This window comes from Rana temporaria, unplaced genomic scaffold (assembly GCF_905171775.1).
Source record: "Rana temporaria unplaced genomic scaffold, aRanTem1.1, whole genome shotgun sequence".
Classification (NCBI taxonomy): Eukaryota; Metazoa; Chordata; class Amphibia; order Anura; family Ranidae; genus Rana; species Rana temporaria.
The window spans coordinates 42,501-59,865 of record NW_024404597.1 but is presented as its reverse complement, the minus strand read 5'-3'; the positions used below and the strand labels follow the sequence as shown (position 1 = coordinate 59,865).

The following is a 17,365-nucleotide window of genomic DNA, read 5'->3' as shown; positions in this document are numbered from 1 at the left end:
ACAGAGACTGATGTGACTGGCTCGGTGTTCTCTGTACTGCACTGCGGTATATGTCAGAGATATATAAATGTGGGGGGGGACATTAGAGTGCAAGCTCCTCTGGTGACCGATGTGAATAAATCTTTCTCCTCCATAAGTTGAAGACGGAAAGTTTCCCCGAGCCGGAGGGTTTCTCTCCTGAATTTAAACAACACATTTAATTCTGCGATTTAAAAAAAAGAAGAAGGTCGGCCGTGAGCGAGTGCTAATGGCGCCATCGCTCATCTGTAGAGCGCGGGGGGGGGGGGGGAGGAGCCCAGCCATGCGGAACGACAGCGGAGGGTTCACGACGCCCCCCCCCCCCCCCCCGCAATGTTGTGTGGGTGGAAATTTCCATACGAACCTGATCCGCCGGGCGCCAGGAACTTGTCTCTGGCATAAATAACGGAATCCAGCATGGACTCGAACAGGAGGAAGTAGCCCTGCGGGAGGAAACACAACCTGGTTAGAGCGCAAGGTGACTTCCATTAATGAGAGCGCTGCGAGACGCCATGATGAGCGATGAGCCCCGCCGCCGCCGCCCGCCATCACCTGTCTGCACCGCCATCTTTACACGTCACCCGTTATAAAGTGGACCTGTCATCAGACATGATACAAGAGACGGTCAGAGACTGCAGACATGATACAGGAGACGGTCAGAGACTGCAGACATGATACAGGAGACGGTCAGAGACTGCAGACATGATACAGGAGACGGTCAGAGACTGCAGACATGATACAGGAGACGGTCAGAGACTGCAGACACGATACAGGAGACGGTCAGAGACTGCAGACACGATACAGGAGACGGTCAGAGACTGCAGACATGATACAGGAGATGGTCAGAGACTGCAGACATGATACAGGAGATGGTCAGAGACTGGAGACATGATACAGGAGGCGGTCAGAGACTGGAGACATGATACAGGAGGCGGTCAGAGACTGCAGACATGATACAGGAGACGGTCAGAGACTGCAGACATGATACAGGAGAAGGTCAGAGACTGCAGACATGATACAAGAGACGGTCAGAGACTGCAGACACGATACAGGAGACGGTCAGAGACTGCAGACACGATACAGGAGACGGTCAGAGACTGCAGACACGATACAGGAGACGGTCAGAGACTGTAGACATGATACAAGGGATGGTCAGAGACTGCATACATGATACAGGAGACGGTCAGAGACTGCAGACATGATACAGGAGACGGTCAGAGACTGCAGACATGATATAGGAGACGGTCAGAGACTGCAGACATGATATAGGAGACGGTCAGAGACTGGAGACACGATACAAGGGATGGTCAGAGACTGGAGACACGCTACAAGAGATAGTTAGAGACTGCAGACATGATACAGGAGATGGTCAGAGACTGCAGACATGATACAAGAGATGGTCAGAGACTGCAGACATGATACAGGAGACGGTCAGAGACTGCAGACATGATACAGGAGACGGTCAGAGACTGCAGACATGATACAGGAGACGGTCAGAGACTGCAGACATGATACAGGAGACGGTCAGAGACTGCAGACATGATACAAGAGACGGTCAGAGACTGCAGACATGATACAAGAGACGGTCAGAGACTGCAGACATGATACAGGAGACGGTCAGAGACTGCAGACATGATACAGGAGATGGTCAGAGACTGCAGACATGATACAAGAGACGGTCAGAGACTGCAGACATGATACAAGAGACGGTCAGAGACTGCAGACATGATACAAGAGACGGTCAGAGACTGCAGACATGATACAGGAGACGGTCAGAGACTGCAGACATGATACAGGAGATGGTCAGAGACTGCAGACATGATACAAGAGATGGTCAGAGACTGCAGACATGATACAGGAGACGGTCAGAGACTGCAGACATGATACAGGAGACGGTCAGAGACTGCAGACATGATACAGGAGACGGTCAGAGACTGCAGACATGATACAGGAGACGGTCAGAGACTGCAGACATGATACAAGAGACGGTCAGAGACTGCAGACATGATACAAGAGACGGTCAGAGACTGCAGACATGATACAGGAGACGGTCAGAGACTGCAGACATGATACAGGAGATGGTCAGAGACTGCAGACATGATACAAGAGACGGTCAGAGACTGCAGACATGATACAAGAGACGGTCAGAGACTGCAGACATGATACAAGAGACGGTCAGAGACTGCAGACATGATACAGGAGACGGTCAGAGACTGCAGACATGATACAGGAGACGGTCAGAGACTGCAGACCTGATACAAGAGACGGTCAGAGACTGCAGACATGATACATGAGATGGTCAGAGACTGCAGACATGATACAAGAGATGGTCAGAGACTTCGGGGAGAGGGGACACACTTCTACACGTGTAGACGGACTCTGGGGGTGAGTATAAAAATCGATCATGTGACTATACAAAAGACAGAACACGTCCCAGTCATTGAGTCACGAATGAGGGTCTGTTCTCAGGAGCTACAGAACACAAGCAGGTAAGAATCCTCCAGTTTGTATTACATTGTATACAGCGGACCTGGATAAAAAGATTTTATTTTTTCCCCTCCCCCCCCCCCAACAGAAATGTGATTTCACTTTATGTCCTCCATAGAAGTCACTCGGTGCTGAACCCGAGCCAGCCGACACGTGCGGCACCAAACCGCGCCGATCTTTCCAAGAAAGCCATTTACGAGGCAATTTCACAGGCCGCTGACCCACCTGTAGGGGGCCCCGTCTGGAGAACGAACGCCATTATACCCGACACCTTTCCCACAATCCTTTTAGGGCGTCGTTCCACCGCCGATTAAAAAGCGCAATGGGTTTTGTTTTTTGCCGTCATTCGATCAGAGGTAATTAGTGGGAATGGAATGGGACGCGTGTGACGGGAATATTAAAGAGGAACTGCAGTCCGCTCACATCATTTCTAATAAAAACAGCTTTGCCATTCTGAAGCTTCCCTCCCAACCACTTTGCATATTATTTTATATATACTGTGATTCTGTACTCTCCAAATATGCTGCAGAAATCTCCCTCCGCCGAGTCTGCCTGCAGCCATTTTAACTGTGGGCAGCTGAAGCTGCTGCCTGTTCCACTTCCTGGATTTACTCAGGAGGCACACCTCCAGCTCTGCAGCTCTCATTGGCCCTCTTATGACTCACCCCCCCTCCCTTCCTGGCAAACTCTCAGGAGAGTGAGAGAGATGGAGCTGTGCATGATGTCCTAAGCCTAGGCTAATGACCAGACAGGAAACAGGAAGTGGGCTGTATAAGGAAACAGGGAAGTGGGCTGTATAAGGAAACAGGGAAGTGGGCTGTATAAGGAAACAGGGAAGTGGGCTGTATAAGGAAACAGGGAAGTGGGCTGTATAAGGAAACAGGGAAGTGGGCTGTATAAGGAAACAGGAAGTGGGCTGTATAAGGAAACAGGAAGTGGGCTGTATAAGGAAACAGGAAGTGGGCTGTATAAGGAAACAGGAAGTGGGCTGTATAAGGAAACAGGAAGTGGGCTGTATAAGGAAACAGGAAGTGGGCTGTATAAGGAAACAGGAAGTGGGCTGTATAAGGAAACAGGAAGTGGGCTGTATAAGGAAACAGGAAGTGGGCTGTATAAAGAAACAGGAAGTGGGCTGTATAAGGAAACAGGAAGTGGGCTGTATAAGGAAACAGGAAGTGGGCTGTATAAGGAAACAGGAAGTGGGCTGTATAAGGAAACAGGAAGTGGGCTGTATAAGGAAACAGGGCTGTATAAGGAAACAGGGCTGTATAAGGAAACAGGGCTGTATAAGGAAACAGGGCTGTATAAGGAAACAGGGCTGTATAAGGAAACAGGGCTGTATAAGGAAACAGGGCTGTATAAGGAAACAGGGCTGTATAAGGAAACAGGGAAGTGGGCTGTATAAGGAAACGGGGAAGTGGGCTGTATAAGGAAACGGGGAAGTGGGCTGTATAAGGAAACGGGGAAGTGGGCTGTATAAGGAAACGGGGAAGTGGGCTGTATAAGGAAACGGCTAAGTGGGCTGTAGAAGGAAACAGGAAGTGGGCTGTAGAAGGAAACAGGAAGTGGGCTGTAGAAGGAAACAGGAAGTGGGCTGTATAAGGAAACGGGGAAGTGGGCTGTATAAGGAAACAGGAAGTGGGCTGTATAAGGAAACAGGGCTGTATAAGGAAACAGGAAGTGGGCTGTATAAGGAAACAGGGCTGTATAAGGAAACAGGAAGTGGGCTGTATAAGGAAACAGGGCTGTATAAGGAAACAGGAAGTGGGCTGTATAAGGAAACAGGAAGTGGGCTGTATAAGGAAACAGGGAAGTGGGCTGTATAAGGAAACAGGAAGTGGGCTGTATAAGGAAACAGGGAAGTGGGCTGTATAATGAAAACAGGAAGTGGGCTGTATAAGGAAACAGGGAAGTGGGCTGTATAAGGAAACAGGGAAGTGGGCTGTATAAGGAAACAGGAAGTGGGCTGTATAAGGAAACAGGGAAGTGGGCTGTATAAGGAAACAGGGAAGTGGGCTGTATAAGGAAACGGGGAAGTGGGCTGTATAAGGAAACGGGGAAGTGGGCTGTATAAGGAAACGGCTAAGTGGGCTGTAGAAGGAAACAGGAAGTGGGCTGTAGAAGGAAACAGGAAGTGGGCTGTAGAAGGAAACAGGAAGTGGGCTGTATAAGGAAACGGGGAAGTGGGCTGTATAAGGAAACAGGAAGTGGGCTGTATAAGGAAACAGGGCTGTATAAGGAAACAGGAAGTGGGCTGTATAAGGAAACAGGGCTGTATAAGGAAACAGGAAGTGGGCTGTATAAGGAAACAGGGCTGTATAAGGAAACAGGAAGTGGGCTGTATAAGGAAACAGGAAGTGGGCTGTATAAGGAAACAGGGAAGTGGGCTGTATAAGGAAACAGGAAGTGGGCTGTATAAGGAAACAGGGAAGTGGGCTGTATAATGAAAACAGGAAGTGGGCTGTATAAGGAAACAGGGAAGTGGGCTGTATAAGGAAACAGGGAAGTGGGCTGTATAAGGAAACAGGAAGTGGGCTGTATAAGGAAACAGGGAAGTGGGCTGTATAAGGAAACAGGGAAGTGGGCTGTATAAGGAAACAGGGAAGTGGGCTGTATAAGGAAACAGGGAAGTGGGCTGTATAAGGAAACGGGGAAGTGGGCTGTATAAGGAAACGGGGAAGTGGGCTGTATAAGGAAACGGGGAAGTGGGCTGTATAAGGAAACGGGGAAGTGGGCTGTATAAGGAAACAGGAAGTGGGCTGTATAAGGAAACAGGAAGTGGGCTGTATAAGGAAACAGGAAGTGGGCTGTATAAGGAAACAGGAAGTGGGCTGTATAAGGAAACAGGAAGTGGGCTGTATACGGAAACAGGAAGTGGGCTGTATAAGGAAACAGGAAGTGGGCTGTATAAGGTAATTACTGGCAGGAAAAAATAATGTTTTACTATCCAAAGTTAAAACAACAACAAGGGCAGAAGATTTAAAAGATGGAAAGATGAACAAATGACTGAAGTTCCGCTTTAAGAAGGGGAGAAAAAAAAATTACCTTCTGGAAGCTTCTTTTACCAAAAATACCACCTTTTGCCATTTAAAAAAAAAATCCTTCCTTGAGCTTCAGTCAGTGACTTTGCCTAGGCTGAAATGAGGTCATCAGTCTGCTGCAGGCAGGAGGAAGCATTTCCTCAGTCTCTTCTCCCCCCAATGAGTAGACTGCAATGTAGTTATAGCAGCGATGGCGAACCTTGGCCCCACCGAGATGTTTTGGAACCGCATTTCCCATGATGCTCTTGCACTCTGCAGTGTAGTGGAGCATCATGGGAAATGTGGTTCCAAAACATCTGGGGGGCCGAGATTCCCCATCGCTGTCTTATAGCAAGTCACAAGGTGAGAAGCTGCAGCAGAAGGCTGATCTGTGTCAGACATCAGTACTTACAGGATTGTGTCACCTCTGATCCGGCATCTGAGTCCAGGATGTAGACGGTGACTCTGGAGGATGCCAGAACAAAGACGGCAACGTCCTTCTGGAGTGTTAAAGATCAGACAGAGGTGCTAACCCCTTGACCATTCCATCCAAAAGAAAAAAAAAACCATAGAAATAGACCGTTCTTGAAAGCCGACTTTGAAATGAAATCAATCTCGCCAGATTATTATTTTTTTATGATCGTTCCTCCTAAAGACGCCGAGAGAGAGTCGCAGGCTGCGCCGCGTCCCCTCCCCCCCCCCCGGCAGGAAGGGGTTAAACCCGATCGACTCCAAGCAGACAGATGTTGAACGATAAAACGGCGCCTCAAATTTCATCATAAATCCAAGAACTGCGCAAAACCACCGACGAGAGGGGGAGGGGATAAAAAAAAAAGTATTAAGTCACCACGGCAACAGCCATTAACAATATGGAGGCTCAGGACGCGAAAACTGCAAAGCAGACGCCGGCGACTCGCAAATTACAAAACGATGTGATTGGAGTCCGCAAGACTGGATTAACGAAAAAAAAAATCTTCTTCTGGAGTCCAACGAAGAGGAATTCAACGAACCTTTTAGCGCAACATTGTGGCGGAACGGTCCCTAAAGAAACGGGCGACGCCTACAATCGGGAAACTCGTCTGTCAGATTCCGGGAGTTTGCGGCACTTTAACCTCTTTGTGTTTTTTTTTGCGCACGTTTGAAAAAAAACTCATTTATTGTAGGTCTGAAGTTTCGTTAAAACAAAAAACAAAACATGATGTATTTTCTGAAAGCAGAGACCCTGGAGAATAAAATAGTGATAGTCCCATTTTTTTAATAACACATGATAATTGGCGCAATGGTTTGTACAATGCAAAAGGTCATTTAAAAAAACAAAATACACTAAATTAAGAGTACAGCACACACCACCAACCCCCCCCCCCCCCCACACACACACACACACAACACACCCCCCTCCACACACACAACCCCCCCTCCACAAACAAACACCACACCCCCCCCCCACACACACACACACACCCCCCCCCCCAACACACACAACACCACACACCACCCCCCCCCCCACACACAACACCCCACACACACACAACACACACACACAACACCCAACACCCCCACACACACACACACACACACACACACACCCCACACACAGACACCCCACACACAGACACCCCACACACAGACACCCCACACACAGACACCCCACACACAGACACCCCACACACAGACACCCCACACACAGACACCCCACACACAGACACCCCACACACACACACCACACACACACACACCACACACACACACACTGATGGGCACTGATTTGCAACACGTGGGCATCACTGATGGGCACTGAATAGCAACACTGGTGGGCACTGACTGGCAAACCTGGTGGGCTTTGCTGAAGGGCACTGAATAGCAACACTGGCGGGCATCGCTGATGGACAACACTGATGGGCATCACTGGTGGACATCGCTGAAGGGCACTGAATGGCAACACTGGTGGGCACTGGTTGGCATCACTGATTGGCAACACTGGTATGCATCACTCATGGGCACTGTGTGGTGGGGGGACTGGGCTCTTTGTGTGGAGGGACTGGCATTTACGAAGGTGTGCAGAAGCATTCTAGTGGCTGCAAAGGTGCCAGGCTGCGCCCATCCATCCATTATAGTATATGGCTGTGGTGGTAAAAGGGGTTACTTGTTACTGAAGTGCAAAAATCAGGTCTCCTGCCCGACCAGACAGGGCTGTGCTGTGTGGCAGAGCTGTGTAAATCCCAGGACTGGATGGACAGAAATGGATAGCAGGCACAGCAGCTCTCATTGGCCTGGAGTTCCTCCGTAAGACGCCGGACTTTGCACGCGGCAGAGCGCGCGCGCCGCATCCAACAGGCGAAGCCACGAACTATGCAAAACACGAAGGAGAATGCAAATCCGGCTAAGACCTTGACACCAATATCCACTTAGATATTCGGGAGATAAGAAGATGAATGTCCCCGGCCACTCGATGCAAAACAGCCGTCTGCGAAGGAGCAGAGCTGGCGGGGAAGAAGAAGGACGACGCTCCTCAAAACTCCGAGAAGAAACGCATCGAACAAAAACGACGACATCAGCCCAGATGTCCGAATGTGATTTATGGAAGGAGTCTCGGGTCGGGGGTCTAAAGCCAGAACTTTTTTGTCTTAGTTTTGGATGACGCCGGGGGGGGGGGGGGGGGGGGGGGGGGGCTAGTGTAAGACCCTGTCCATTGGGGGTCAGCTTCCCCCAATGGATACATTGGCCAATAGGGCCTATCTGATTGGTTGGAAGAAGAATGTGGCAGAATAGCGAATATTCATTCAGTAGTGTCATACAACTGGTTGGGATCAGGGCGCGGGGCTCTGCGCCCCAAGCCCACCCTGTTCTGAAGCCTGTTGGAACCTCTGGCTCTGATCACATGCTTCAAAAAACCACACCCCCCGCCATTGGAATCCATAGTCCGGTGCCCCTGAATGTAGATCAGGGGGCCAAACAATGCTTAGGGGGAGGGGTGGCCCCCCTGCGCCAAAAATGTCCGAAAAGACCGAGGACACTTCAGCTCGGTTCATGCGCCCCCTTACCTCAGGCCAAATGAGGTACTGCAGGCCAATGTTCGGCTTTTCTTGGCTCCTGCGCCCCCGTACCTCAGGCCAAATGAGGTACTGCAGGACAATGTTCGGCTTTTCTCGGCTCCTGCGCCCCCGTACCTCAGGCCAAATGAGGTACTGCAGGCCGATGTTTGGCTTACCTCGGTTCCTGCGCGACAAGCTGCTTGTCAAACGAGGCCAAACGAGGTAAACGAGGGCCCTCCTGCGCCCCCGTACCTCAGGCCAAACGAGGTACTGCAGGCCTATTATCGTCTCTGCTCGGCTCCTGCGCCCCCGTACCTCAGGCCAAATGAGGTACTGCAGGCCTATTTTCGGCTCTGCTCGGCTCCTGCGCCCCCGTACCTCAAGCCAAATGAGGTACTGCAGGCCAATGTTTGGCTTTTCTTGGCTCCTGCGCCCCCGTACCTCAGGACAAATGAGGTACTGAAGGCCTATTTAGCTTGAACTCTGCTCGTCTTGCAAGTCAACACTCGCAAACCGAGTAAAAAAAAAAAAGTTGCTTGCAAATAAAAAAAAACGCTCTCAAACCAAGTTACTCTTAAACCAAGGTTCCACTGTATTATCAGAGAAGGTTCTAAGGATACTCGTGTAGCTCCCTGTGTGCTTTGTACACGGCTACAGTCTATGCTGGCACTATGGGGTTCAACAGCCATACAAAAACGACCCCGCCTGCGATTCCCCCCTTTAAATCCGGCATCCTATCACTAAGAATATTCATCTCGGGTATCGGCGGGAATAACGCCGCCGCTCCCCGGCGCAGGCAGACTCACCATCCATTCCGAAATAATGATATCCACCTTCTCCACCGGCAAATCAATTTCCTCAATCCGCCCTTTAATCAGCGAGATCCGATCTTCCAACTTATTCAGCCTGAAAGAAGGAAAAGAGTTTTATTTTCTTTATTTTCTAAAGCTTCACTTTCATCAAATGCAACAAAAAAGACAAAAAAAAAGAAAGGCAAGATTGATTTTAATTACATTTTAATGTATGCGGGTTCAATACACTGACACCAATGATGGGACACTATTCCTCCCACTGACACCAATGATGGGGCACTATTCCTCCCACTGATACCAATGATGGGACACTATTCCTCCCACTGACACCAATGATGGGACACTATTCCTCCCACTGACACCAATGATGGGACACTATTCCTCCCACTGACACCAATGATGGGACACTATTCCTCCCACTGACACCAATGATGGGACACTATTCCTCCCACTGACACCAATGATGGGACACTATTCCTTCCACTGACACCAATGATGGGACACTATTCCTCCCACTGACACCAATGATGGGACACTATTCCTCCCACTGACACCAATGATGGGACACTATTCCTCCCACTGACACCAATGATGGGACACTATTCCTCCCACTGACACCAATGATGGGACACTATTCCTCCCACTGACACCAATGATGGGACACTATTCCTCCCACTGACACCAATGATGGGACACTATTGCCTCCCACTGACACCAATGATGGGGCACTATTCCTCCCACTGACACCAATGATGGGTCACTATTCCTCCCAATGATACCAATGATGGGGCACTATTCCTCCCACTGACACCAATGATGGGGCATTGCTTACGCCCACTGATGCCAGGGCACCTACTCACAAAGAAATAGCAGGGCGACTTAAATCTGCTAATATTTTTCCTACTTCCCCCCTCATCGACATTATGATGTCATGTTCGAATAAAACCTTTCCATTTTTCATGATATACCTTATGATGTCATCACTGGGTCTCTGTGCTCATCTATGCAATGCAGGCAGATCATTGGCTGGTGGGAGGGGCCAGCGGGGGGGCTGTACATAGCTTCCTGAACACATCACAGCACCCGGTCTCCTACCGACACCCACCGCTCAAGACATTTTCATATTTGCATAACTACTCCCAAGAGCCAGCCCACTGCCCTCCTCCTCCCTGCTGCAACCAGTGGGCGGGCTCTTGGGAGGAGCTATGCAAATATATAAAATGCCAATCCTGGAGGTTCGGCATCACATGTGAACGGGTCTGCGTGCAGACCGACACCCCCACACATCGAGGCATTTTGATATTTGCATAACTCCTCCCAAGAGCCCGCCCACTCCTTACATCGGGGAGGAGGGCAGTGGGCGGGCTCTTGGGAGGAGCTATGCAAATATTAAAATGTCAATCCTGGAGGTTCGGCATCACATATGTCCAGACTGACACCCACACATCGAGGCATTTTGATATTTGCATAACTCCTCCCAAGATCCCGCCCACCCTTTACATCAGGGAGGGGGGCTGGCTCTTGGGAGGAGTTATGCAAATACCAAAATGCCTCGATGTGTGGGTGTCAGTTCACATGTGATGCCAAACCTCCAGGACTTGCATAGCTCCTCCCAAGAGCCCGCCCACTGGTTGCAGCAGGGAGGAGGAGGGCAGGGGGCTGGCTCTTGGGAGGAGTTATGCAAATATGAAAATAGCTCGATGTGTGGGTGTCGGTCTGGAGTGTTTAGTGTCCCGTTTGCACGCAGACCCGTTCACATGTGATGCCGAACCTCCATGATTGACAGCACTGTCCAATAAATGAAAAGGGGGCGGTCCATGTATAGTCAGGTTGGGGAGGAAAGAGCTAGATGATGCTGGATGTCCTCCAGCCAGGAAATGAGGGCGGGGCTCTGACTTGCTGCAGCTTCTAATGCACATGGTGAGAAGCTCACAGTGTGCGGTGATACCAGAGGAAGCCTGTAACCCTGAGCAGGACCGGAGGGGGGGGAATATTTAATAAGCGGCGATCAGAAGGTCGGGATTCTGAATTCAGCATCAATCACACACAAAAAAAAATTTCCCCCGATAAAAATCATTACACCACATTATGCGGAAAGCCGGAAAAAAGCCGCGCCGACTCAGCAGAAATCCGCGAAGCTGAACGGCGGCAAGAAAAAAATAAATAATAAAAAAAAACATAAAAATAAGCAAAAATGATTCAATGTATCAAATCCTGCGGAGGAGATGAAATCGTTCACCTTTCCCGCTGAAGAGGATCCGTCTCCTCCTGCGTGACAGCCGGCGTTGCCGACGGCGATATCATTATTCACAGCCCGGCGACGGCGAGGTGCAGCTCCTTATCGCTGTCCTTCCCTCGCTATCTCCCTCCCCCCCCTCCCCTCCGACAATCTCATTATAGCCGTAATTGAAAAAAAAAAAGAAACAAAAAAAGGTGACAAAAAGATCTCCGGCCCTGAACTCTTGAACCGACCCCAACGCGTTTTGTCCGGGGACCATAAAAAAAAAAAAAAAAAAAATAGAAAAAAAAATCAATGAAACAACCAATCATAATAAAGAACGGTTCATTATTTCTCTTAATGAAATCCAGTGACATTTATTTATTATGGAAACTAAAGATCTGAGGCCAAAAGAAGAAAGCGCCGTGGTGTTTTTTTTCTTATTATTATTATTTAAATATAAAAAATAAAAATAGTATGGCCAATAAAGCTCTGGACGCCAAAACTTTTTGTTTTATGTATAGGGAAGAAAATACTGTGGTGGTCTTTTTTTATTTTATATTTACACTTATTTTTGCGTTTTCAAGGGTACAGAAACAGTGGAGGGGGAGGGGCAGTCAGAGACACAGGAGGACAATCCAGGGACATTTATTAATTATGGCCAATAAAGATCTGAGGCCAAAAGTTTTTGTTTTTGTTTGTTTTTTAGGGAAGAAAATGCTGTGGTAGTAATTGTTTATATATTTTTATTTAAATTTACACTTATTTTTGAGTTTTCAAGACGAGAGAGAGGAGAGAGAGAGAGAGAGAAAGAGAGAGAGACGAGACAGAGAGACGAGACAGAGAGAGAGAGACGAGACAGAGAGAGAGAGACGAGACAGAGAGAGAGACGAGACAGAGAGAGAGACGAGACAGAGAGAGAGAGACGAGACAGAGAGAGAGACGAGACAGAGAGAGAGACGAGACAGAGAGAGAGACGAGACAGAGAGAGAGACGAGACAGAGAGAGAGACGAGACAGAGAGAGAGACGAGACAGAGAGAGAGACGAGACAGAGAGAGAGACGAGACAGAGAGAGAGACGAGACAGAGAGAGAGACAGAGAAGAGACAGAGAGAGAGAGACGAGACAGAGAGAGAGAGAGAGACGAGACAGAGAGAGAGAGAGAGAGACGAGACAGAGAGAGAGAGAGAGAGACGAGGCAGAGAGAGAGAGACGAGGCAGAGAGAGAGAGACGAGACAGAGAGAGAGAGAGAGAGAGACGAGGCAGAGAGAGAGAGAGAGAGAGAGAGAGACGAGACAGAGAGAGAGAGAGAGAGAGAGACGAGACAGAGAGAGAGACGAGACAGAGAGAGACGAGACAGAGAGAGACAGAGACAGAGAGAGACAGAGACAGAGAGAGACAGAGACAGAGAGAGACAGAGACAGAGAGAGACGAGACAGAGAGAGACGAGACAGAGAGAGACGAGACAGAGAGAGACGAGACAGAGAGAGACGAGACAGAGAGAGACGAGACAGAGAGAGACGAGACAGAGAGAGACGAGACAGAGAGAGACGAGACAGAGAGAGACGAGACGAGACAGAGAGAGACGAGAGAGACGAGACGAGACAGAGAGACGAGACGAGACAGAGAGAGAGACGAGACAGAGAGACGAGAGAGAGACGAGACACAGAGAAAGAGACACAGAGACAGAGAGACACAGACGAGACAGAGAGACAGAGAAGAGACAGAGAGAGAGAGAGAGAGAGAGACGAGACAGAGAGAGAGAGAGAGAGAGAGAGAGAGAGACGAGGCAGAGAGAGAGAGACGAGACAGAGAGAGAGAGACGAGACAGAGAGAGAGAGACGAGACAGAGACAGAGAGAGACACGAGGCAGAGAGAGAGAGAGAGAGAGAGAGAGAGAGAGAGAGAGAGAGAGAGAGAGAGAGAGAGAGAGACACGAGGCAGAGAGAGAGACGAGGCAGAGAGAGAGACGAGAGAGAGACGAGACAGAGAGAGAGACGAGACAGAGAGAGAGAGAGACGAGACAGAGAGAGAGAGAGACGAGACAGAGAGAGAGAGAGACGAGACAGAGAGAGAGAGAGACGAGACAGAGAGAGAGAGAGAGACGAGACAGAGAGAGAGAGAGACGAGACAGAGAGAGAGAGAGACGAGACAGAGAGAGAGAGAGACGAGACAGAGAGAGAGAGAGACGAGACAGAGAGAGAGAGAGACGAGACAGAGAGAGAGACGAGACAGAGAGAGAGACGAGACAGAGAGAGACGAGACAGAGAGAGACGAGACAGAGAGAGACGAGACAGAGAGAGACGAGACAGAGAGAGACGAGACAGAGAGAGACGAGACAGAGAGAGACGAGACGAGACAGAGAGAGACGAGACGAGACAGAGAGAGACGAGACAGAGAGAGACGAGACGAGACAGAGAGAGACGAGACGAGACAGAGACAGAGAGAGACGAGACAGAGAGAGACGAGACAGAGACAGAGAGAGACGAGACAGAGACAGAGAGAGACGAGACAGAGAGAGACGAGACAGAGAGAGACGAGACAGAGAGAGACGAGACAGAGAGAGACGAGACAGAGAGAGACGAGACAGAGAGAGACGAGACAGAGAGAGACGAGACAGAGAGAGACGAGACAGAGAGAGACGAGACGAGACAGAGAGAGACGAGACGAGACAGAGAGAGACGAGACGAGACAGAGAGAGACGAGACGAGACAGAGAGAGACGAGACGAGACAGGACGAGACGAGACAAAAGAGAGAGGAAAAGAGAACTTTTATAAATGTATAAAAAATAAAAAAATAAAGATTTAAAAGCTGTCGTCAGAAAAAAAAATGGGAGGAAAAGAAAGGGGGCAGCAGATGGCGCAGAGTCCAATCAGCTGTCTCCATTATTTGTGGCTTTTCCGAGGCGTGCTTCTATGCTGGGATCAGAACCCTGGCGAAGGGGGCGGGGCAAAGGCTGCGGCTCGCTCAGCTGAAGGCGAGGAGCGTGACCGCGGTCTGTTCCGAGTCAGGCTGAGAACCAGGTGCGTCTGCGGAGAATCCATCTTTGTGCTCCCGCCTCCCGTCCCAAATCAATAAGGCGCTGCCTTGTGTGCGTCACCCCGGGACACCTGGCCGACTCCGGCGACCAACCGCGCAATGGCGCAGGAAGATCCGCTGGAGAGGAAAAACTCCATTCAATCCATCAATGTGCTCACCCTGGAAAAGTACTACCAGTTCCTTTCCCCCCGAGATATAGTCTGTAATAGTTCCCATTGTCAGCACACCAGCTGGAACTTCAAATCAGGCTGAAAAAGTGGAAATTTCTGCATTGGAGCCCCTGACCTTTCACCCCTTCACCCCTGGGGCCCTCCAGCTGTTGTGGAACTACATTTCCCATGAGGCATTGGAAGGCTGGCAGTTACAATTACTCCCAGAGGCATGATGGGACTTGTAGTTCTGCAACAGCTGGAGGGCCCCCAGGTTGCAAACCCCCCCCCCTTAAGTAGATCAGCCCTCAGACTCCGCCCCCCCATAGACACGCCCTGTCCCCTATTTATTGTCCCTTTCTGAAGTCTTTTTTTTCTTTTTAACCACTTCAGCTCCAGAACGTTTTACCCCCCCCCCCCCCCCCCCCCCCCACTCCTGATCAGGCCATTTTTCACGATTCAGCACTGCGTCGCTTTAACTGAGTCGCGCAACGTTGTACACAAATAAAATTGGCATCCTTTTTTCCCCACAAATAGAGCTTTCTATTGGTGGTATTTGATCACCTCTGCGGTGTAGTTTTCTGTAGTGGGTGGAGCCTGCTGGGCCCCACCCCCAGCTCTGATCTCTCTCCTTGTGCAGGAGGAATGGCCTCGTCTCCGCCCCCCTCCTGTAGTTTTCTGTAGTGGGTGGAGCCTGCTGGGCCCCACCCCCAGCTCTGATCTCTCTCCTTGTGCAGGAGGAATGGCCTTGTCTCCGCCCCCTCCTGTAGTTTTCTGTAGTGGGTGGAGCCTGCTGGGCCCCACCCCCAGCTCTGATCTCTCTCCTTGTGCAGGAGGAATGGCGTTGTCTCCGCCCCCTCCTGTAGTTTTCTGTAGTGGGTGGAGCCTGCTGGGCAATGCGTGTTCCTGAAACACACTTTACATTTTTAGGAAAAGGCGGGGCTAAGAACCCTCTCACCAATCACCCACCGGATAATGTCCATGGCCTGGTAGAGGATTTCCGACTGGTCCACGCCGATCACTTTCTTGGCGCCGGCCTTCGCCGCGAACATGGATAGGATCCCCGTGCCGCATCCGACATCCAGGACCACCTGCAACAGAAACGATCCGATGTTACCGATCGATCCGTCTTCTGGAGCCAATGAGGAACAATTGGAATACATTTTAAAAGGAAATAATTGTGGCAAAAAGACGGAATTCTCACTAAAATGTATTGATTTTTGGGTTTCATTAGCAACGCGTCAGGATTTGAGGTCTCCTTCCCCCCCGCTCATGAGATTCCCGACTTCCTGTCCTGGAGATGCAACAGGAAATGAAAAGGAAATCTCCCCAAAGTGAGAAGAATCCCCCCCCCCCCCCCCAGACGGTTGTCACCGGAACCCGTGTCCCCATTGGAAGATTTCCTCTTTATTCCTGCTCTGGTGACAACACAAAATGTTGTATTTCTCATCACTTCCTGTCTTGGCCACCAAGCCACACAGAGAGGCGAGTCTCCCCGCGGGATCCAGCGGAGGATCCAACCCTTCCGCACTCCACAGGCTCTATTCACATTATTAATCGCAGGATTTACAGCGCGACTTCGGGGCGCGACTTCGGGGCGCGACTTCGGGGCGCGACTTCGGGGCGCGACTTCGGGGCGCGACTTCGGAGCGCGACTTCGGAGCGCGACTTCGATCAAATGTTGCATTCTCTGGACCAAAGTCGCATCAAAAGTCACACCAAAGTAGTGCAGGCACCTTTAAAATAGAAGTATGGGAATATTTTTTATTATCATACTTATGCTGCATCTGTCCCCCGCCGGCTCTAACATGAAGAACCGAGCGATCAAACCCCGCCGATCTCTCAGTTCTCAGCACTCCCTGAGCAGAGAGCTGGTGACTGTCATTCAAAAGTGGTTTAGAAAAGTGTAAAAAAAAAAAAAGGTAATAAAATAAACAAAAAAAAAATAAAAAATTAAAGCACCCCCGTCCCCGCGTGCTCGTACGCATACGTGCATTGCGCCCACATATGCAAATGACGTTCAAACCACATGTGAGATATCGCCATAAGCGTTAGAGTGAGAGCAATAATTCTAGCACTATCTAGGAGATCTCTCCTCTGCAACTCTAAACATGTAACCTGTAAACATCTTAAAGCGTCACCTATGAAGATTTGTAAGCATCAAGGTTTGGCGCCATTCCACGAACGCGCGCAATTTTTAAGTGTTACATGTTTGGTATCTATTTACTCAGCGAAAACATAATCTTTCACATTATACAAAAAAATTGGGCTAACTTTACTGTTTTTTTTTTTTTTTTATTATTATTAAAGCGGAGTTCCGGCCACAATTTCACTTTTTAAATATAAATACCCCTGTAATACACAAGCTTAATGTATTCTAGTAAAGTTAGTCTGTAAACTAAGGTCCGTTTGTTAGGTTGTTACAGCATTTAGACACTTTATACAATAGAAATTGACTGGGGCCATCTTAAGTGTGGGCATCATGAAGCCAGACTGTATGACTTCCTGGATTTCAGCCTTGCAGATCTCGCACATGCTCAGTGCTGCACAAGCAGTGTCAGATCAGGTTTCAGCACCTGTGCTGTCCA

General features: G+C 49.5%; 1 protein-coding gene across 1 annotated transcript in view; it reads right to left on the bottom strand.

Moving 5' to 3' along the window:
* Positions 1 to 382: 382 nt before the first annotated feature.
* Positions 383 to 17,365, bottom strand: part of PRMT3 (protein arginine methyltransferase 3) — a gene marked incomplete at its 3' end in the record, with an annotated part of 54,560 nt that continues 37,577 nt past the window's right edge. Inside the window, 3 exon segments of the mRNA XM_040334760.1 lie at positions 383 to 461; positions 9,364 to 9,463; positions 15,747 to 15,868. Coding sequence (XP_040190694.1) covers positions 383 to 461; positions 9,364 to 9,463; positions 15,747 to 15,868 — 301 coding nt within the window.